The sequence below is a fragment of the Acomys russatus genome, chromosome 20 (genome assembly GCF_903995435.1).
Source record: "Acomys russatus chromosome 20, mAcoRus1.1, whole genome shotgun sequence".
In the NCBI taxonomy this organism is placed as follows: domain Eukaryota; kingdom Metazoa; phylum Chordata; class Mammalia; order Rodentia; family Muridae; genus Acomys; species Acomys russatus.
The window spans coordinates 66,079,613-66,102,448 of record NC_067156.1 but is presented as its reverse complement, the minus strand read 5'-3'; the positions used below and the strand labels follow the sequence as shown (position 1 = coordinate 66,102,448).

Here is a 22,836-nt window from a genome sequence, read left to right as displayed (position 1 = left end):
TTGCTAGTTTGAAGTTAATTTCTGGATATATCATGGGCCCTCTGTTTCGCTCTGGTGATCCCTGTGTGCTGTTATTAAGCAATGGGTAAGGCATTATATCCTCAGTGAGTTGATCTGCTTTAAAATTTATTTTAGCAAATTAATATGAATTTATGTAAAATCCAGAAAACACTAAAAGGCACAGAATAGAAGAGCCAAGTCAGAGGTTCTGCCCTTGGTCCTGCCCTGCCCTGGCTACATTCTGCCTCCTGTGTTGCATTTTCACTGTTAAAGAGCAGGGCCCTGTTTTACCCTGCTTTAGCCTTCTCCTTGCCTCGGTCCTGCCAGTGTAATCATTTCAGGGTTAGATGTATATAGTCTTTATTGTGACTTAAGTCATTTTGCTGAACTAGAAGGCCTCAACAGTTGTAGCGTCTTTCATAATCTTTTGCCTTTTCTTGATTTGATGATAATCTCATCTTTTATTTGCTTAGTTTTGTGCCTGTCTGTGCAGAGGGTAGCTGAGTAAAGTTCCGTGTCACTTTTGTTCCCTCATCTGTCTGTAGGATGCAGAGTAGTGTGGTAAAGGCCCTTTAACGACAAGCAAAATAGAGGAAACAACAACAACAAAACCTGTATTCGGGGACAAAGGGACTAAAGATGTGTGCACGACAAAGGCCCGCTGCCCTCAGCGCTCAGCCTTTAGATGTGTGTCTACTGAGTCTGCGTGACTCTAGCTGCTTCCTGGCAGAGAGAACCTTAGTGTCCTGTGCCCCTGCCAGGGAGTCCATCACGGTAGAGCCTCTGACTGCCTTGCCCTCTCCCTCCTCTCTAGGACTTGGGATCTTGTCATCCTTGGTGGTGTCCATTGGGTGGCGCTCACAGCTCAGAAAGTGCTGCTGACCGTACCACCTCACAACCATGCTTTTTCCTTAAAACCTTAGCTCATCTGAGAGAAACACTGAGCTCAGCAGTCTGACAGAGATCCATCCTAAGGGTCTCATTTAGAACTCTTATTTCTGGAGCCTTCTTCCACCCACTGTATGATACGGGAACGTTCCACAGCCTCCTGGCATCCACCTCAGAATCTTGAATGAAAATAGCAACAGCATTGGTTAGGTCAGTCCCAGTGAGCGAAGTGCAACATAATTAAGACCAGAGACACAACTTGGATGTGACCTCTACCCAGAGGTGGCATCCACAGGGAGGACAAGTGGTAAGAGCAGCACTCCACTAGGCCTACGGAAACACTACCACTGTCTGCAGAGACCACGATAGTGCGGCCCACATTACACTCAGGTTCTCAAGGGGGTGTGGAATCTAATCCTCAGAGCCCCACTGCCTATTGACTCTCCAGGACCGGGCCCCAGCCCATCAATGCACCTCTCAGATTTGTTTTTCTCTTCCTGCATGTGATGAATCACTGCAGCTGAGGTGCAGGGCTGGTGTGTCAGGTGGCGCTCTGCTTGGCAGTGCATCCTGTAAGGTTCACGTGGCCCAGCTGTTCAGAATCAGCATCATTTGAACTTGAAAATGACTAGCAGGAGGAGGGAGGCTGTACTTTGTACTTATCCACCAAGAAGTGACTCATCCTCCTGCCATAGCAGCACACAGCACTTGCAGTCCCAGGACACATTCCTTAGGTATAAGATCCAGCACAAGCTTGGAAAGTGTCGGCCACCCAGGTGGAGTGCTCACCCAGGTGCAGCCTGACCGCCCAGGTGTGGTCCTTCATAGCCACTGCCCCTTCCAGCCAGAATTTTTCGGTGGGAGTGAGGAGGATGTATCCTGAGCAACAGCTGTCGGATTTGAAATGCAGCATGACCACGTCTGTTCTTGGAGTTAGTGGGACAGTGAAAACAACGGTATTAAATGCCAAAGCCCACAGCAGTTTGCAATAACCTGTAACTCTTGGGTGAGACAAAGCTGGATGGAGTTTTATTGTCCTTCCTGGCTGCGATGGTACTAGAACCTGTTCTTTGTGTATCCCAGTGTTGCTTCTACCCAATTGGTACTCCATACATAGTGACTGGGTTGGAGGGCGCTCTAAGATGCCAGCCTGGGATATGCCAGTTGGGCACCAAGCCCCACTGCAGGCCCTGCTGCTTATCTGGCACTGTCCTAGGTATGAGGACAGAGACAGTGGACAAGACAAATGGCACTAGTTTATAACGGAGTGAGTTCCTTGTACAGGTTTCCTCTCCTGGCCTGGGGCTTAGCTCTCTTTCTCATGGCAAACATGTGGTTAGCAGGATGGCCAGGGCACCTCTGACCAAGCCTGCCCATCCCTTCCATTCCCTGAGGCTTACATTAGTCCAGCTCTCACAGCTGCTGCAGAGATGCTCACACAGAAGTTCTGTTTGCCATGATAACTAACTTTAGGTGAGAGAAAGCAGAAAATATACTCTGGGGGGAAAAATGGCTAAAACCTTCCCCAAATTTGATGGCATACTCCATGTAAGATAAGAAATCCACACAGACTCAGCACAGTAAACTTTTGAACATGAAAGATGAGAAGAAAATTTAAGAGACAGCAAAAGAAGCGTGTGTTTGTAAAAGTTCTCGAATGAGGTGAACCTGCTTTCAGGTGGGAAGCAGGCCGGAGGGTCATTGGCAGCACAGTCACCCGCATATCTGGCGACACTGTGCCAAAGAATAAAAGAAGATGCCCTTGCCACTGGACTCCTTCCAAGGAGCCTGACACTTTAGACTGAGAGCATAATTCTGCAGCAACATTATAAAGCCCCAGGCAGCCTGGAGTGTCCAATAGCCATGGAGGAGTGCTCTGCACATTGCTCGTTCTCACTGACGTCCATGATGTGCACAGTTGTAACTCAGGTGATGCTGACTTACCCACGTCAGCCCTTGGGATAGAGGCTGTGGTCCAGAAGGAAGCTCAGCATCTTTGAGCGGCTGGTGGAGTAATGAAAAGTCTGGCCTGAATCAGTGTATCTGGGGCTGGGGGGAACAGCTCAGAAATATTCCTACCGGAAACCTGAATCCCCTTGTCAATACGTGAGCTTTCTAGCTCCTCAAAAGCTGTCAAGATAATTGTTTTGAAAAACACAGGAGCTGTGTGACCATATTGTATGTCCTACCTGCAGTTTCCACACTGCTACCTGTTCTGACCTGGACACTAGAATGGACCTCACAAAGTGTGTGCCTGTGTGTAAGGGAAGATAAAACCTTTTTTTTTTTTCTCTACATAGTTTTAACTGTGCAAAGTCACACACTTTGCTATGGGCGTAGCCACTCAAACGAATCTTTTGAGAAGCGTTTCTCGATGCTGGTGCCAGTCCATACTCAGCACAACAGTGTAATGAAGCAGGGTTGCCCCTTACGAAGCTGGTCTTTTCTTTCTACCAGTTGTAATCAACGTGTGAACAGTGCGCGCTGGGTAGGCTGATGGCTCCTGCTGGATTGGATGCTGGTGTAAAACAGCACTGTGTTTATTAAAACAGCTCTGCATCTTTTTGAATAATAAACCTCAGGCACTGAGCCATGTGTGCTGTGACAGCAGTGAGTTCAGAAAGCTGAAATATTGGGGAGGAAATTTACATCTATTATTCATATTTATATCCTTCCACCACATTGAGCTTGATATGCTTTTTCAAGCTTTCAGGGGTTCCAAATTTAAATCTGCTAATATTTCTCTATGGAGTTGTGCAGCTGGTTGTAAGAACAAAATATAAATATTGCATGTTTGACTAAGAGGAAATGAAACATATCAGTTGCAGGCACTTATTAAACTGTGGCCTTCAGCTGTCTGTTTCTAATTTTCAACGTAATTTATAATTACCTAAATTTACTCATGATGTATTTTAAATTGTGCTGCTGCAAACATTGTTTTAGCCAAGACTGGGGCCTGGGCATCCATTTCTGTAAAGCTCTGCCTGGCTTTCTGACTGGCGAAGGCTATGAAGAGCTGAGTGAGTTAGTCTGGCTTTCCAGAGTAAGAATTGTCACTAAAGACCTGGACTGCCGTCCCAGTTCTTCCTTACAGACCGGCTAGCCATCTGTCCCTCCTTCCATGAACCTGCTGGCCCATCTGTCTGTTTTCCCGTGGCCTCACTGCCCTCAATCTGTGTGTTCTCTCGTGGTCTTACCATCTCTGGGGAGGGCATGCATGCTGCTTATTTCCTTGGCGTCAGTACGCATGTCCTTGTGTGCTGAGCACATGCCACTGCCATGGCTCAGACACTGCCCCTGTTTTGAGGGCCTTGAGATTCAAACAGATAAAACAGCACCCACCAATGTGAACATTAAAAAAAAAAGCACCAACTAGAGATGCAGCGGTTACTGCTCTGCTGTAGCCTGGTGGTGCCAGTAGGATGGGTGACAGAGCTCAAGCTGCCCCTGTGTGCAGCTCAGAGGCAGTGTGCAAAGATTCTATCAGCCTAAATGTCCTGAAAATGAGAAGCCTGTGGAAAAATTCACTTCTTGTGTCTACTTTCTCACTTTTAAATTTTAAATATTTCATCATTTGGTTTTCTATCCAAAACAATATTCCACCATTATCTTTCCTTTTACTTATACATATAACTTTAAGTAACAGTTTAAGTAAAACAATTAAAAAATCAAATTGACCTTCAAAGGAATAATTGGAGACCAGAAAAAGATGTATTTGTACTTTGCCTACTGTTTTCATAGTTAAAGCTGGACATGGTGCCATGTGCCTGTAATTCCAGAGAGGCAAAGGCAAGAGGATTAGGAGTCCAAGGGCAGTCTTGGCTACTTGACACCCTGTCTCAAGACCTCTCCCCAATGAGCAAGTCTGTAGTAAATAAATGTTAACTCTACGTAGGGAAGCCAGCCTCTCTATGGCTGAGCTCTGCAGCAAACCCCAGGAGGAAGTGAGAATTTCCTGCATCTGAACCAAGTTTCCCTGCCTTCTGGAAGGTGGGCTAGGAAGTAGGGCCTGACACTAGAAAAAGGGGGAGGCCTAGCATGTTGACCTTTGAACTCACTTGGAGTCAGTTCCCATACCAGAACAACACTTTGTGACTGAAATGTACAGCCCCAGGAGTCATGAAATGTGTACTGCGGTTTGAGAACAGAAAGTCACCAGGTGACATCAGCATTTGACAGTGGCCAGCCGCGTCAGGAGATTCTCCTTACATCAGTGTTGACCACCTCCAGCTGTTTCCTGCTCACCAGGCAGCAGGGACCCAGGACAGGCATACATGTCTGTGCCATCCTTCCCTACAGAGTCTGCAGGTCTGGGCTGTAACAGTGGAAATAAAATTAGGTGCGATCCATATTTTTAACCTGTAGATCATAGGTCAGTTTGTTTGTTGTTGTTTATTTCAAGGTCTCACTGTGTAGCCTTAGCTGGCCTGGAATTCAGAGATATCCCTGTCTGTCTTCCAACTGGTTGCCCCTTGCCTGGCTTTTTAGGTGTTTTGTGTTTAGTTTCAGTTAGTAAGGTGTTCCGTCTTTTCCTGTAACACTGTGGTGCTGGTTTCTGGTCAAGCGGCCTGGTTGGTTGTGGGAAGCAGTGTCTCCAGAAGAGCCTGCTGCAGTGTGTGAGTACTTGGAAAGCCTTCTGGAGTCATTTTCAATCTCAGAGTCAAATTTCCTAAAGGTTAGGTCATCAGTTTTTTACTGTAGATTCCTTCCCAGTCACCCCTGGTTTTCTGAACATGCCTGCTGTCAAGACACCACTAAGAGGTATCCTCCATTCTTTGTTCTCTGGGTGCTCACTCTGTGGGCCACCACTAGGATGCTTGTCTGCCATGAGGCATTCACTGCTTGGCTTTAGAAAGATGCCATGAGGACCAGTTCTTGTGTGTTTTGCCGTCTCACTTTGACCTTACTCCTCCTGCTCCTTCCGGATCCTACAAAGCACCTTTCCCCTCACGTTTCTTGAGGAGGCTCTAAGCTCCCAAACTGCAAACCTGAGCCCACTGTGGCATCATTGTTAGTCCGGGGCAGGCAGTGTGCTACTAAGCTGGCAGCTTTACTGCCAATGATCTAACCAAATACAAGGATCTTTAACAGTGGACACATGTACTTCCACATACTCAGAACACAGCCAGTTTTCCCAGAGCAGAGCTTACATGGGTTCTGGGTCTGTGCAGCGTCTCCTCCTGCTCAACCTCTGGGTGCTCGTTTGTACTACACCATTAAAAAAATTCAAAGCGGACAGCAAGCACAGTGTTGGGAATGGGAGTCAGGGTAAGGAGGGCACAGCACACCTCCCTCAAGGCAGGATGTCCCTCCTAAAGAGTTCTAGGAGCTTCGTGAGCTCAGGCTGTTTTTGGGAAACAGGCCCAGTGGCAATGTTAACACTGAATACACAACTGCTCTGTCCACCTTCAGGATCTCCTGTGTCAGAACAAAGCATCCACACATGAGAATGTCGGTCTGGGGTAAACATTACCACCAGAAAGCTGAATTTTGGTGGCTTTGTTCACTTGAGTATTTCTGCTCTAGGTTATTTGTTGTCCTGCCACTTTTAGAGCATTTCATACACGGCATCACATACATGGCAAGTGTGCAGCCATCTGTCTTGCAAATCCAGTGTTTGCAACATTGTGATCTGTTTGACTAAACAATTACTCACTTTCCTGCAGCCAAATACATTTTCAGGGAGGTTTCTTCTTTTGCTTCAAAATTCAAGAGGTTTCTTTGAATAGTGGGTCTTTATATTCCTTCGGGCAGTTCTTAAATTTTCTTTTCCACAAATGGTGTGATAGCATTCTGTGCAACTGCAAAAGAAAGAAACTTCAGCCCATACCTTACACCCAACACGGAAGTCAACTCAGAATAGATACAGACCTAAATAGCACTGAAGTTTTCAGAATAAAACAAGAGAAAATCTTGTAACCATGTGTTACACAGTGAGTTTTTAGTAGCAATAAAAAGTGTTGGCCGTAAATCAAAAGGTAACTTTTGTTTGTAAAAGAAGCTTAAGAAAACAAGATAGCTACAGATGGGGTGGTGCACAGGTGGGCTCCCGAAGGGACTCCACTCTTCCCACTGGAAGGCCCCAAAATGAGCAGCGAGGGCCAATGTCCAGAGGTGTACAATGTAACACATAATATAATAATATAATAATAATAATAATAATAATAATAATAATAATAATAATAATAATAATAATAATAATAGCAGAGGTGACAAATGCATCGGCTATGCAGTACAGCCACGGGAGACTTGACACACACTTGGTTAGAATGGTGAAGACCAGAAACAAAACTGTGGTGCCCTGAAGGGACGAAAAGGCCTGTTTGTCAGCTGAACGGTGTGGGAAGGACTGTAAGCTTTGTCACAGGTTTTGCCCTTGGACACACTATGGATACTCCCAGAGATTAACCTTGAGATAGAGATAGACTGGGTGGAGCCATCCTGGGCCTGGAATTCAGGAAGGGGACCAGGGGCTCCACCTGGACTATTGTGTTTCTAAGCGACCCTCAATGGGAGATGGAGACTGCCCCTTGCACGTGAGAGACAGGCAGGCGGAGAGGACAAAGAGGAGCAGCAGGTTGAGACAGGGCTTGAGCACACGAGGGTCAGCAAACAGGCCAGAGACACCTAGGGACCCATCCCGTGGAATGGATACTGAAAGGTTCACTCTTGTTTCCCTTTAACCTTTTTTCCCTTTTGTATAAGCTAGTTGGGTTGTATAATAAAGTTTAATTGTTAAGAAACAGCCAACAAACATACGTCAGCCACAATAGAACGGGGTCTAGTGGGTTTTGTAGGGGAGCGTCAGATAGCTTTCCTTCCACAAGTGTGCAGAATTTGAAGGGTAACCTGGCAGCTCTATGTGACTGTGTCTGCTGCATTGAAACCACTTGAGAGCGTGCTACATGAACCTGGAGGCTTGCAGCTGGGCATGAGTGCACTTGTGTTCTTGGAGTGTGTGTGCCCCATGTGTGGAGCACAGGTGTCTCGAGGGCAGAGTTCTCCCTTGTCTCCAAAGGCCCTGCCCACCCAGCAAGCTTCCCTACCACACAGCATATGATCCGTGTACGGACTAGCATGGGACCAGACCTCTTAATCCTGATTTCCACCAAGAGTCAGGACGACATCTTAGTGGGGAGATGTACTTTCACTGTTTCTGTGGTTTCTCTGGTTTTAATTTCTTGCTCCAGTGTGAGGATTTCTTCCTTTTACATCGATTTTAAGACCAACTCTGCATTTTTGTATATTGAAAAATCTAAATTTTTTTTCTTAGTAGCAAAGAGTTGCTCTGGTTGACGTTCAAAAATGATGTATGAATTTTGAATTTAGGCTGAGAGAATGCATAGCTTTTGATACGAAGATCTCAAATCCCAGGGGCCCCAGCATGTAGATAAAAATACCACATTCCCGTCGTCCTCAAGGGGTGCAGGGCATGGCTGAGCTGACAGAGGACTGGGAGGAGCCAGGATCTCATGGAGGTTTACAGTCCACTGACCTGTTGCGGTTGTTGGAGTTGTATTCACTGCAACACAGGCTCGCTGAGCCATCTGGAATGGGCACCACTTTACTTGGACACAGTCAAGCAATGTCTTGTCTGATGCTTCCATCCTGTCACCTTGTCGCCTTGTACCTACCTCACAGGAAAACTGCAAAGCTATCCTAAAACCAGCATTAGTGGTCTCAAGTGATTATGCTACAGACTGGGTATGTTAGCTTCTACTGTAAATATTATAGATGTGTTAACACACATGTGTATGTCAGCCGAAGAAACTTCTGTTCTGTGGCCACAATTACAATGTACTTTCTCTTCGAGTTGTCCTTCCCAGGACTGGAGCTGTGGGATGATGTTGCCCTTTGTCAGGGTGAGCTGGGTTAGGGTCTAAGAGCTGTATAAAGTTGAGAGATTGGGCTCATAGCCTCAGCACTAGGAAAGGAGCGTGCTGAGCACCTTGATGCCACTCTGGCTCTGGTCTGCAGATTCCTGCAACGGGATTCAGTGCCTAGAAACCCGCAGTGCTGGTTGCTGGGTATACAGAGTGCCGGTGACCGCTGGAGTTTCTGTAGTAGTGCTAGGCTTGAGTGACTGCCTGCAGAAATGAGTGTTAACAAAGGCGCAGGGCTGCACTTAGTTGCCTGACGCATAACTTAGCCATGAGTGCTTGCTGTGAAAGAATCCCCTTTGGAGTCTTTATTTAGTTGTTCTGTTTCTTTCTGCTTGTGTCTGGAACTTTGAATAGCAAAGGAAAGGGTTTGCGTGTCACAGACGCGTGCGCACTCACATACACACACACACACACACACACACACACACACACACACACACACACACACACACACACACACACACCTGCAGCTGGGGCTGTTCATGAGTGTCTCCTTGTAGAACGTGACATGGCACCCACAGTAGTGCCCTTGTGGTCATTCCTCCTGTCCACACTCACAGGCATCATGCTCTCCCCCCCAACCCCCCACCCCAGTCTGGGAGCCCTCCCTGCTGCCTTGCTGGCCTAGAAGCAGCTCCAGTGAGACAGGTTGGAGAACCTTGTCCATCTCCCGCCTCCTACTCTCTGGCCTCTTTGTTGTGGCTGCTGCTGCTCTATCATGTACTCCCACAGAACTCCTGCATGGTAGCTTCATGCTTCCTTGGCATGTACCTGAGGATCCAAATGTTCTCACCTGTCCATACAGCCCTCAGCCACTCCCTACCCCGAGTGTGGAGTGTGTCCTCATAACATGCCTGGCCTGGGACAGTGACCATGGGATTCTTTCTTGCACTGAGATGACTGCGGTGCTGCGTGCTTGCCAGTGTCTCACCGTGGCCTTCCTCCTCTTCTCTCTTTAGAGGCCACAAGAGAAAACTGAATGAGGAAGATGCTGCCAGTGAGTCCAGCGGGGAGTCCAGCAATGACGATGAGGAGGGCAGCAGCTCGGAAGCAGATGAGATGGCCGCTGCTCTGGAGGCGGAGCTGAATGACCTCATGTGACGTGGACCTGCCACCATACCAGCCCTTGGCCTGGGTCCTTTTTCTCCAGAAAAGCGTATATTTTGCAGAGCTCCATACAGAAACACATTATTTTACAGAAATAAGTGTTTGTAAGATGTTTTACTATAGGAAAGTCTACTTTTTTAAGCGACAAAGTGTTACGAGGAGTTGGTGTGCTATGCCAAAGAGCTCAGCAGGGCCTCTCTCGTGGCGAGAGTGGATATGTGATGTCTGGTCATGTGGTGAGGGACTAGGGCCGGCTTCCCTTTGAATGCAACAACATATTTAGTTTGAGGACTGAGGGCTCAGTAAGAGGTAGAGAGCAGTAGAGCAGAAGCCTGGCATCTTGGGCCCTTTTCACAGCTGATGCTATCAAAAATTTGAAGGATTTTTAAATGAAATAGCAATGTACATACATGTATACAGGACACCAAGACTCACAGGCAGGCCTGGGAGCCCCAGCCACCCTTCAATCTTTCCATGGGTCTGCAGATGGCCTGGAGTTCCTGATGCAGTCCTGTCTGCAGCCTGGGCTGCCTGGGCCATAGCCTGCCAGTTTGGGCAGTGTGGTGAGAAATGGTTTGTGCTGCCCTAAGGGATCTGATGTAAATTTTTTGTATATTTCATATCCACCCACCAGATTCTTCTTCCATTTAATAAAATTCTTTTTGTAAGTTCTCTCCTCTGGTGCGTGACAGCCGTGCGCAGTCCTCTCTTCCGACTCCTTCCCGACCAGGTTCCAGCCCAGCAGCCAGATGTCACGATAGCCTGCGCTGACCAAGCCTGAGCCTGCTCCGGCCAGCTCATAGACCAACCAACACAAGCAATGATAGAGCTTACTTGACACCCCACTCACTGCCGCCCACAACTCTTCCTGCTATTTGGGGGAACTTTTTTTCTGAAAATTGTATCAAAACATGAAGGAAACAAAGTCATAATTTCCAGCCTGAGATGGACCCCTGGGGAATCAGGCAGCTCTGCTCCCATGCTCAGGCCCACAGCTGGAGCAAGGCTCCATCTGAGACATACCTCCGGCACTTAACTGAGTCCTTGCCTGAGCCAGATCCCACAATAAGGGTCAGGGTTATGGGCAGGCAGCAGTCTGCCGCGCACACAGGTGTCCTCCGGAGAAGCCTTGGGACAGATAGTGCCCTCTGTCTTCAAAGTTATCTAAACAGAAGAGCCGCAGTCACTGTCGTCAGCAGCTTGTCCTGCTAAGCTGTGGCCAGGAGGAAGCCTGCATGCACACCGGGCCTCAAGGTCACTGCCAGTGCTCCAGACCCATCGCTGGGCAGTAATTCTGTCTCCCGCCTCCTCTTGTCTCACTTCCTCCCAGAATGAAGTGAGCAGATAGCAAAAGGTGAGCAAGAAGAGTTAACGGGATTGCCGGTGCCAGCAAGCAAACTGGTCACCGCACAGGAGTGACAGCTGAGAGGCCTGTAGTCTCAGTAGAGCACGATGCTAGCTGCAAGCTCGCCAGTTTGTCAGGAGGAGGGGTGAGTTCCAGGCTGCAGCCAGAGTGTGGAGTCCTAGAGCAGGAAGTACTGAGCAACCTAAGGCAGAAACCTCAGGGGCCGTGAGGACCTAGGCATTCCTCCCCTCTCACCTCAGGCAGATGAACTTTGTCTTCCCAGAGCCTGTGTACCCTGTGGGCACTGATGGGCTAGGCATGTGTGTGCAAGTAAGTATGACGTGAAGACGAGTCGAGAGAGATGTCAAGAGCTGCTCAGGCAGGTCAGCCGTCCATTCCCACCACTGGGTGGGAATGGGGCAGGTACTTGGCTGTTACAAGGCCACAACGGGACAGTCCCATTTCAGGTGTCCCTAGTTTTTACCGTGATGCTATCCAGAGGGTGGGTCTCCACTTAGGTGCTGTCAGACCCCGCTCCTGGCTAGCAGGGATTTTCACACTGCTTCCAAGAGAGCTGGAGCCCATCCTGGCCCTGAGCCAGGTCTGGGGTGAAGACGCCAGTGCCTTACATCCCTTTCCTGGCTTAACCACCACATTGGCAGTGAAGTTCTGCACCAAGGCTGTGTCCTCTGTCTCAGCTACACCCCGGAGATCACACTCCAGTGCCCTCCGCTGCTCAGACAGCTGCTGCCCAGACATCAAGAACTGGAACCTCTGGGGTTTAGCTTTCCTCTCCACTGGGCTTTCTCCATTGCCTGGTCTACAAGGAAAGACTGCAGGCAACACCCAAAAGCCAAGCCTCCTGCCACGTGTCACTGGGAGCATTCATTTACTCTCCAGCAGTACCAAAATCTCCTGTGTCTTGCAGTCACTGTTGCCTGTGAAGCTGTAAAGGGGGAAGGAAGCCTCGTTGGTGGACCTGCAGTGAAATGAAGGTGAAAACATGATTAAGATCATCTTGGCATGTGCCAAACCAGCTCTTGGCCTGGCTTCCTGAGCAGCGGTGGCCACCAGCATCTTCTCACGGGATCATTGTGTCTTGGTGGTATGCTCCTCTGGGCTGTCAGCTGCCATTCAGCTCCTTCCCCCACACCATGTTCTGGCTGTCAGTCCCTGGTGTTGATATTAATCATGAATTTTATCCCATTCCCTGTATGGCTCTGATAACAAAAACCCTTTTAACATGGCCCATGCCCCTCCTGCCCCAAGAAGGTGAGTAGAAAGATGCTGTTGGGGGTGGCCAGGCTTTATATGACACTGAGGAACATGGGCCAAGGCAGGGCCCATCTCAGACCGCCACCACAACCTGTCTGTATACCTGTACTCAGGGCTTTGTGCCCTGCTTAAGATGGGGCCTGGATGGGCGCGCGCGCACACACACACACACACACACACACACACACACACACACACACACACACTATGCTTAAGATGGAATTTCCTTCCCCACCTGTTTCAGCTGCCTTTGCACATCAATGCCAGAGCTGGACCAGGTAGAAAAGAGGGTGTTGGAGACCCTGCCACAGGGTTTTAAAGGATTCTATACTGACTCCCACCTGTCAGAACCAGCTGTATCCTCTGCTGCCCTACTGTCCACTAGTCCCCTGACCTGCAACCCTCTTGGAGACCTAGCTAGAGCTAACTGCACACGCACTGTCCAAATGGCAATGAAAACTCTGCAGCAAACCAGGTCCTCTCCGAACATAAATCTGTGTAGACAATGATACTTACACATTCAAGAAACTATGTTGAATAGTTTGTACATCTATTTGAATAAAATCTTAGGAAAGGGGTTTCTCTGGGGTCCTTTGCTACTTTGTGGGTACTTTCTCCCACTTCTGGTTTTACCCCCTAATACTAGATAGGCAAGAAACAAGGAGAGAGGGGAGAGAGGAAGTAGGAAAGCCCTTGAATCTAATTTCTTTTGTTTCTTCTTTGAGCACACAACTACTAACAAACCACAACCAGCAGCCGCTGACCACCTCTTGGGGCTCTACATTTATGTACCCTCTGAAAAGTTCCCAGAATTCCTAATGCCACACATTAAACCCATATCCCTGCACCTAGATTCAAAATAAAAACATTCTTATAATATTTCTGTGGGTTTTTGTTTGTTTTTCTTTTTGGTTTTTCAAGACAGGGTTTCTCTGTGTAGCCTTGGCCGTCCTAGACTCGCTTTGTAGACCAGGCTGGCTTAGAACTCACAGTGATCCGCCTGCCTCTGCCCCCCAAGTGCTGGGATTAAAGGTGTGTGCCACCACGCCAGAAACCAAATTTCCAGAATTCTCACTACTATTTTCTCTGTAGCCATGGCCATTGTGGAACTTAATGTGTAGACCAGGCTGGCGTAACCCTCAGAAATTCACCTGCCTCTGCCTCCCAAGTGTACCACCATGCCAGCCTGAGGTCCTTTTTATAATGTTAAGTTCTGTGCCTTAAATAGCTAAAAGGAGATTTATGATCTAAAGCTTAATAAGAGCTGTATGCGGTACTCTAGGAAAGTTGAAGCAGGAGACTACTGTGAATTCAGAATCAACAGGGACTATATGAGACCCTTCCCAGAAAACAAGAGAACTCATCAGAGTCCGGAAGAAATCTTTCTAAGCAGGCAAGAAACTTTCCAAAACTTGAACATCTGTAACAATTAGAGTTAATTTTTTTTTCTTTTTTTCCAAAACAGCATCTTACCGTATATAACCAGATTTATAGGGTTGTGATTGGGGTTCCAAGTGTTGGAATTACAGCCGTGTGTCACCATGATCAGTTTACTTTCTGATCTTTTTGGGAAACAAAAAGATCAAAACAACAACAAAATGTTGGCATTTTGAGTGTATTTCATATTCAGAGGTTTTATTATAAATTTCAGGTGGGCATTAACCAGTGGCCTTTGAGTACATTTGCTTTGTGGCGCAAATGCAGACCTGGCTACCAGGCCTCCCAACCTTCATGGCTCCTGAGTCCTTCAGGACTGCAAAGCTTATTCTTTTTATCTCTGGGTTAGCTTAGGCATTTCCCTACTGAAGGGCGTTTTGGTTGTAAATGTGGACAGAGATGACTGTCGCTGCTGTGAGCATTGTGTGTGGCTTTTTGAGGGCACGTGTAGCTCGTGGGTGAATACCCACATGCGGGGTGGCTGGATGCCACTAGAAGGACCTGACAGCTGTTGCTCCGTTGTGTCCTGCAGCTTGGAACAGGAGTCCTGCTGCAGCACTTAAGTACCATTGTCTACTGTGTCTTCCTTTGTGTTCTGTGCTTTCCTGGTTTCCAAGGGCTTTTATCTGATGTTGGGAAAACACATTGATGTAGGCTTTGACCTTTTCCACCCCTACTTTATCTGGGGTTCTTTAATGCTTACACCTCCCTAACAACCACCTTCCCTAGAGAGGGTAGAAAAGAGGTTCATGGGAACAGGAGAAGTAGACCTTTTTGGACTCAGTTCCTGGGAGCTATTCCCCTGGTGTAGTCGGCAGAATTTCAGCAGACCAGCAATTCAACCAAATTTGCTGCTGGAATCTGGAGCAGCAGGCTGAACCCAAAGCCCCGAAGCGTTCTCTGGAGTGGTTCTCTCTTGGAGCATCTCGAAGTGGAGCAATGAACACCCAAACAATGCCAAGACCCAAAAAAACCCCACCTCCTGTTTTGGCTTCATGTATGTGTGTTTATATATATGTCCTCTCAGAGTCTGTACCAAGATGTGTTTCAGCTGGCAAAAACCAAGCCCCCACATGAGGTGGTTTGTCTTCTAGTGGATAAACACCACCTGTTCTCTCACAACTTTATTCCCCATCCCACACTTGGGATCAAAACAAAAGCGTGTACATCCACTACACGTTAATATGGTCTGTGTCCCAGCAGTAGTTTGGAGATCTTCCTGTCAGTCTCTTCAACACCTTCACGTGTCTTCATGGTGATCTTCGCACAGTAACATCCAGCTTGTGAGGCACACGGGCTGAGGCTGGGTGTGAGTTATGCTGAGCTGAGGAGATCTTCCCCCACAGGCACAAAATGTGTCACACCTGAAAACTGCATAAACTTCATGCAGCTTTGTCACTGTGCTTGCTTGTTTGTATTCAGTACTAGAACTCAAGCCCAGGGCTTTGTACATGATAGGCAAGTGCTCTGCCACTGTACTCCACCCCCAACTCCCCACTTTCACCTATTTGTCTAGGTGGGGTTAGAAAACGTCTCCTCAAGCACACCTTGACACTCTGAGACTCAGCGAATTCATGGTCCCAGCCTCTTCCTCCTGAGACTCAGGCCTCTGTAGTGGCTTTCTGATAACAAACCAAAGCTCGTCTTCAGGGCCTGCTGTTGTAGCACTTCCTCTTCATCTGCAAACTGAATTTAGACTCACCTACTACTTGCTCCCTCTGGACTGCCTGGGGGCTTTTTCCTAAGAAAGGCTTAACTACAAAGAGGAGATGCACCATGGAAGTGAGCTGAGGTCCTGGACTTAACAAAGAAAGCAAGCTACCTGAGCAAAAGCATTCGCCTCCCATCCTCTTCCCTGCTGATGCCACGTGACCAGTGCCCCCTACTCCTTCCAGGACAGCAAGAGCTGCTCTGGCCACCATGCCTTCCTTGCCATGGTGGACCGGACCCGCAGACTAGCGAAAGGCACCATTCCTCCCTAGGTTGCTTGTTGGGTGTTTTGTCATAACCAATAAGAAAGTCATCTGTAGCCAGGCGTGGTGGCACACGCCTTTAATCCCAGTACTCGGGATGCAGAGGCAGGTGGATTGCTGTGAGTTCGAGGCCAACATGGTCTACAAAGCGAGTCCAGGACAGCCAAGGCTAACACAGAGAGACCCTGTCTCAAAACACCAAAAAAAAAAAAAAAGTCATCTGTACTCTGGCTAACTATTTTGAAAACTGAGAAACACTGTTCGTCTTCCCTTGGCAAGATGCTCTGGGGTGTAACTGCAGGGCAGGTTGGAAGACTTTCTTGACCACATTCAGGGTTGTGGGAGTCCAGGCAGATGATGTGCCCCTTCCTGGTGGAAAATTACAACAAAATGAATCTGATCTGAGGTTGTATGCACTTCTTCAGTGAACAGGATCGACGCTGGTAAGCAGCGTGGCAAGGCAGACTGCCTATGGTGGCTAATCTCTTCATCCTGACTGCATCTCGAATCAAAGCCACACTCTGCGCACAGCTGTCTTGATTGGATCATTTGAGGTGGGACAACCCTCCTAAATCTGGGCCACACCTTCTGCTGAAAGGACATGAAAGAAAGAAGCTTGCTTTCTGCCAGCTTGCCCTCAATGGCAAGCTCAGCTAGCTGCTGAGACATCCTTCACTGGTATTAGAGCGTACTCCTTCAGAATTTCCAGCTTTGACGGAAAGCCAGCTGAGCAGCCGCCACCTGATCCTTAGCCTTTCCTGCAACAACTAGTGTTGGAATTAGCCAGACCTCAGCCTGGAAGTTCCCTCCCCTCCCATCCTCTCCCTTCCCCTCCCCTTCCCTCCCCTTCCCTTCCCAGCCCTCCCTTCCCCCTCTTCCCCCTCCTCCTCCTCCTCTTCTCTCCCTCTCTCTCCCTCTCCCTCTCTCCCTCTCTCTCCCTCTGTCCCTCTCCCCCCCCCCTCTCTCCTATTCCCCTAAAGAACCCTGAGTAATAAATACACTGCTGGAAGTTAATCCCAACATACTGGCCTTAGTTCCTGCTCAAGCAAGATAGGAAAAACATATTGGTACAACACTAACAAAATTTTAAACAGGCAGCTATTTGATATTAAAGAGTTCATTTATTTTAGGTGAAGTACTTAAAGAGCTCTTATTTTAAATATTGAGACATCTATGGATAAAATGAGTTTTCATTACAATACATGGCTCAGGAGCAAGTAGTCTGCCATTCTGAGAGTTAGGTCATGACCCAGCAGAAATTCTGCCTGTTTTTGCGTTTGAAATGATCTGTACCAAGAACATAATAGTCGTGTGAGTTGTTTGGTTGGTTGGTTTTGTGAGACAGGTTTCTCTGTGTAGCCCTGGCTCTCCTCCTGGAACTCACTCTGAAGACCAGGCTGGCCTCAGAAATCCACCTGCCTGTGCCTCCAGAGACCTGGGATTAAAGGCGTGTGCCACCATCACCTGGCTCTGGGTCTTTAAATACAGAAGACTATGTAAGATCTTTTGTAATTGAAATGACTTAATTGTACTGTGGCAACCCAAGTCTTCACTTCTAAAGCCGCCGGTGCTACGCTGAGTAAATGCTGTGGACACACGGTACCGCTTTCCTGCAGAGCTCTGGAAAGGTGTGGCTCCACTGTCCACAGGCTGCTGAGCCTTGGTCAGTGCTAGGGCCAGATGGGGGCGGGCTTGGCAGTTGCCCTTGTTGTAGGATTCACTTCCTTCCCTTCCTTCTCATACTAAGAAGACTCTAGTGAGCCTTTTAATCCACAACTTCTTGATTCTTACAACAGGAATGCCTTGTCTTCTGCGTGTCATGGGAAGATGGTTTGGTCTGTCTTCTGATCCCCTGTGGACTAGACAGATGTCCGTGGTCTTCTCAATTCATAATAATTGCTGGTCCAGCTGCCAGCCCAGTCCCAGTAGCACAAGTGCCATTACTACAAAAGTTCATGTTCCAGATCCTCCAGAACATTTTTAGAATTGTTCTTATGACTTTATTTCAGGGTTTCTTTGGATATCATGTCTCTGCTGATTTTTGTTTGAGAGCAAGCCTGCATACATGAATCCTCTTAACATAAATTGCCTTTGGCATCGCTCCCATTTGGGTCCCCAGTGTCTGCCACTTCTCACATTTTCATCTCCCTGTCATCTTCCCCCAATGCTGGGAGGACTTCCCAGGACATTTCTCCACACACTTCATGGGCATGCCCTGAGCACACCTCCCAGCCAGCAGGATCGGAGCATCCTCTGCCTGAGCCCTCTGCCCTCATCTTCATGACCTGCCCCCCCCCACCCACTGCCTTGTGCTGTTCTGCATCCTGAGGAGAAGGTGAACCCGTTCTGAGATGGTCTTTGGGTTATTGACGTTTCCAAGGCATAACTTGTTTTTCTTTTTCCATATTTTTCAAAGGTTCCAGTTAGTTGTGCTTTGGGGTTTTAGTTGGTTGGTTGGTTGGTTGGTTTTCTTTAACCTCAGGAAGAGAGGTGTACTCAGCTTCAAAACAGAGTGTTTTGGGGCCTAGATATGTGCTTTAGTGACAAAGAACTTGCCTAGAATGCAAATGGCTCTGTACTTGAACCCCAGCACCACCAGCAGCACAACCCCACACACAGATAACACACATGAGTGGTAAGAATCACAGGCTAGCTGGAGTTCCCCAGGCAACCCCTTGCCTAGCCTTAATCCTCTGCCGGCTTCTCAGCCCTGACAGGATGGCCTTTTCCTGTCCTGGGGCCTTTGTGCTTTGTGCTTCCCCCCTCTTTGGGCATGACAATTCAGACCAGACAATATCCATCAAGTCTTAGCACATACTGTTATGATCTAAGTGACACACCATAAAGTCACACCACGTGACAGATCTCACGTGTGTGAGGGGCATTAATGGGAGGGGGTATACAGAGAGGTGGAGAGAAAGAGGGAGTGGCCGGGGAGGAGGGGCAGGACTTTTATAAGCCCATGTGGTATGTGCAGGGAGAGGATATGTGTGGCAACCATGGGAATGTGTTGCATCTCAGCAGCTAGTGATGATGTATCCTGTTGTCACTGGGTCCCTGGGGCAGGCAGTGAAGATGCCTGATTGCTAACACATAACACACACACACACACACACACACACACACACACCCCACATACATGCACACGCGCCCCAAGAGAGCTTTTCTTACCACCTATCTCCTCCCTTCATTTAATCTTTGTTAATTTAATTTGTGGTTGGTTTGGGGTTTTTGCTCTTCCAGATCCCTGGGTTGTTTTTTTGTTTGCTTGTGTGTTTGGTTTGGTTTGGTTTTTGGCTGATATCTCCATACTATGCTTCATGAGATCAGGGAGGCAGTTTGGCTCTTGTAGTTTTTTCTACTCCTAGCACAGACCTTGTTTTGGGTACCTGTTCAGCAAAAGTTTGTTGTCCTGTATGGTTCAGGTACCCCTCAGCTTTCTTCAGTTCACTTTTCCCATCAGAGTTATTTCTCGACCTCCAGTCATGAAGCAAGGTTACACTTGGAAGATACAGTTGTCCATCCTGTGTGAGAATCAAAGAGGCACTAGAGCCTGAGCTAAGTGGGTCTCTCAGACCTTCACATGGGCTGGCCTTGGTTACCCCAACTTTATCCCTATGTATTTTAGTAAGAGAGAGAGCATGTTAAATGCGAGTGCTCATTAACAATAAGTGGAATTCATCAGTTCTTGAAGGAAAAGGCTTCAAGAATGTATGTACCTATATATGTACACACACACACAAACACACACGTATGTATGTATGTAGGTATGTATGTATGTACACACACACAAACACACACTGTATGTATGTATGTATGTGTGTATGTATGTATACACACACACAAACACACACTGTATGTATGTATGTATGTGTGTATGTATGTATACACACACACAAACACACACTGTATGTATGTATGTATGTATGTATGTATGTATATACACACACACACAGCCTTTCAAGGTGTCACTTTTGTATAGGAAAATTCTGGGTAGCATAAAATGCTATTGGGTATAAGTTTATCAAGGTGGCAAGATATAAAATCAATATACAAAACCCAAGTTTGTGGCAGGCATGGTGGCACATATCTGTAATTCCAACACTCAGGAGGCTGAAGAGCACATTTGATTCCAGTTTGGGATGTGCTGTGAATTCAGGGGTAGCCTGAGCTACAAAGCCAGACCCTCTAAGAACAATGTCTTCAACAAATGGCACTGGAAACACTGGCTTGCACGTGAAAAATAATGCCGACATCTCCTTCACTCAAAATGGAACAAAGGCCTAAATGAAGACCCGAAACAGCAAAACTCTCAGAGAGAGTTCATGCATTGAATCTGTCAGAGGTGTCTCTAGTGTGGGAGCCAGAACACAAGCAAGTAAGAGTAATGGTTGGGTGGGGCCTCATCCACACCACCAGAGTCTGTACAAAACATATCATCAAGAAACCGAAACAGTTTTCAGAAGAGGAGATTGCAAACCATACCTTTGATGAGATTCTAGTGACTAGACTATGTAAACTGTCTTATAACTCAAAAATAAGAAAGGAATTCAATGTAAAAATAGTTGGACCTAGATGTTTCTTACACACACACACACACACACACACACACACACACACACACACACACACACACACGGCTAATCTACAAATTGAACAAAGCTCAACACCATTAACCCAAGAAGGCTACGGAGCTCTGGAGATTGCCCAGTGGTTAGGGCTGCTTGCTACAAAATCACGAGAACTAGGTTTTTAAAAAGCCAGGCATCTCACAACCACCTGCAACTCCAGCCCTGAGGCATCCCACGCCATTGCTGGGCTCTACATGCACACAAGCACACACACCTGCATGCAAGCACATACACACAGACACACACACAGACACACACACACACATGGATTTAGACACACACACACAGCATTAAAAACACACAAGAGCTGATGAGGGGCTGCATGAACATTCTGCTCAGCCAGTGACAAGCAGCGGAAGCAAGAGCACCATAGCATGGGAGAAAAGCTCCGCCACCTGTACATCTGACAGGATTGGTAGCTATAATATATAAAGAACCCAAATAAACACCAATGAAACTATCCAGTAAGTGAACAGATAAAATGAATAGGCCATTCTCTGAAGATGGAGTACAACTATGTGGGGAAATGCCCAGTTATCTTAAGCCATCTGGGCTAAAAAGGCGAGTGAAAACAACACTGAGATTCCCTCTCACCCTAATCAGAATGGCTAGTAATGAGAGAAGAAATAATAGCTATGATTGTGCCTCAGTGGCTTTTTCCCAAGGACACAACAAATGCTGAAGAGCACGTGGAGAAAAAGGAACAAGAATCCATTGCTGGCGACAAAGTAGTGTGGCAACTATGAAAACCACCATAGAGGCCCCTCAAAACCCTGAAAACTGAATTATCCTATGAGTCATCTATCTCGCTCCTGGCTGTATACCCAAAGGAATCTAAGCATGCCACAAGAGATGCCCACACACAACCATGGTCATTGCAGCAATGTCTGCAATACCAAAGCAGTTTGGTCAACCTGGGTATCCATCAATCCATCAACAGATACATGGGCCTAGTTTGCATGAGGCCGGCCCCTAGATTCAAAACCAAGTTAAAAAAAAAAAAAAAGAGTGATAAAGAAAATGTGGTGGGTATACCCAATAGTGTGTCATTTCACCGTAAAGAATAAAATATTATTGACATGAAAATGAAAGCAAATGGAACCAGAAACCATCATATTGAGTGAAATAGACCAACTTCATGAGTATCTCCTATTTCCCCATATACACACAGCATGGAAGTAGATAGGACTAGGGGGGGTGCCGAGAATGGGACCGGAGAGAGTAAAAGGTTGATCAGTGTAAATGACACACTTGAACGATGATGTCATTAAGGGACCATGACTTTGCACAATGAATATGTACTAATGAAAATAAAGATGTACAGTCCCCTCATACTGCAGAAAAAATGGAATAGGCCATTTTATGTAATTTTAATTGGAGCACTAAGTAGTTGCATGCGCCTGGTGGTTTCATTCTAGAGACTTTACAATTTTCTTAATGATGATATTTAAGTAGAATTCTTGTCTTCCACTTTCCAGCTCCTGGTAACCATCTGCTTCTGTCTCTATTGTGTTGATTTTTTCCCATAAAGTCATAGATGAAATTATCTATGGTGTACTTTACATCCATTTTTTTTTTTTAAAGATGGCTGAGAGCAGAGGGTGTGTCATTTCAGCCTACGAGTCTCAGACGTGGGTGGCTCTTCCTACATCCCCGAGTTTCTGCAGTGTTGCGAACCAGGCACTGGCAGCACTTCAGCTCCAAGGTCATTTTGTTGTCACTAGTTTCTAAAATTTCATGGTTTATGTTTCACCATGGAAAAAGCAGGAAAGCTGGCACTTGAAACCAGGAGGCTCTGGGTGTCTGCAGCCAGCATGGCTGGCAGGCTCACAAGGAGCCGCAGAGCCTCAGGGAAGAGAAGTCTGCAGTCAGACAGGGGCCCCGTGGTACCAAAGTGGGCCACCTGGGCAAAGGCAAACACCCTGGGGGCTACCACAGTGTCTGCCAGGAGCTGTTCACAGGTACTTTCTTTAAAAGGCTCAATTCTCCAGAAAATGTCAGATGTCTTAAAAGTCAGAGGAAGGAAAAGCGCTAACTCCCAGCGTCAGCCCAAGGCAGGAAGAAGGGCTGGGAATGAGTGCTGCTTAGTTTCTATTCCAGGAGGTTCCCAGGAAGGCAGGCCTTGATCATCCACAGCCACCTTGTCACTTCTGTGCTACAACATATTGCTGAGGCTTTTCAGCTGCCTGTCCAATCAGAAGAAAAGGCTGTCTTAATCCTCTCTGCATCTCCCAGCACTAGAACCATAGTGTTCGTGCAAGTGGGGACTCACTGACATCAGCAAACGAGCCTCGGAG

General features: G+C 47.2%; 1 protein-coding gene across 1 annotated transcript in view; it reads left to right on the top strand.

Annotated features, from left to right (window-relative positions):
- Positions 1 to 10,595, top strand: part of Ctdp1 (CTD phosphatase subunit 1) — a 59,563-nt gene extending 48,968 nt beyond the window's left edge. The window contains exon 13 of the mRNA XM_051163736.1: positions 9,731 to 10,595. Coding sequence (XP_051019693.1) covers positions 9,731 to 9,872 — 142 coding nt within the window. The 3' untranslated portion in view covers positions 9,873 to 10,595. The remainder of the gene's footprint in view (positions 1 to 9,730) is intronic.
- The last annotated feature ends 12,241 nt before the right edge of the window (positions 10,596 to 22,836 follow it).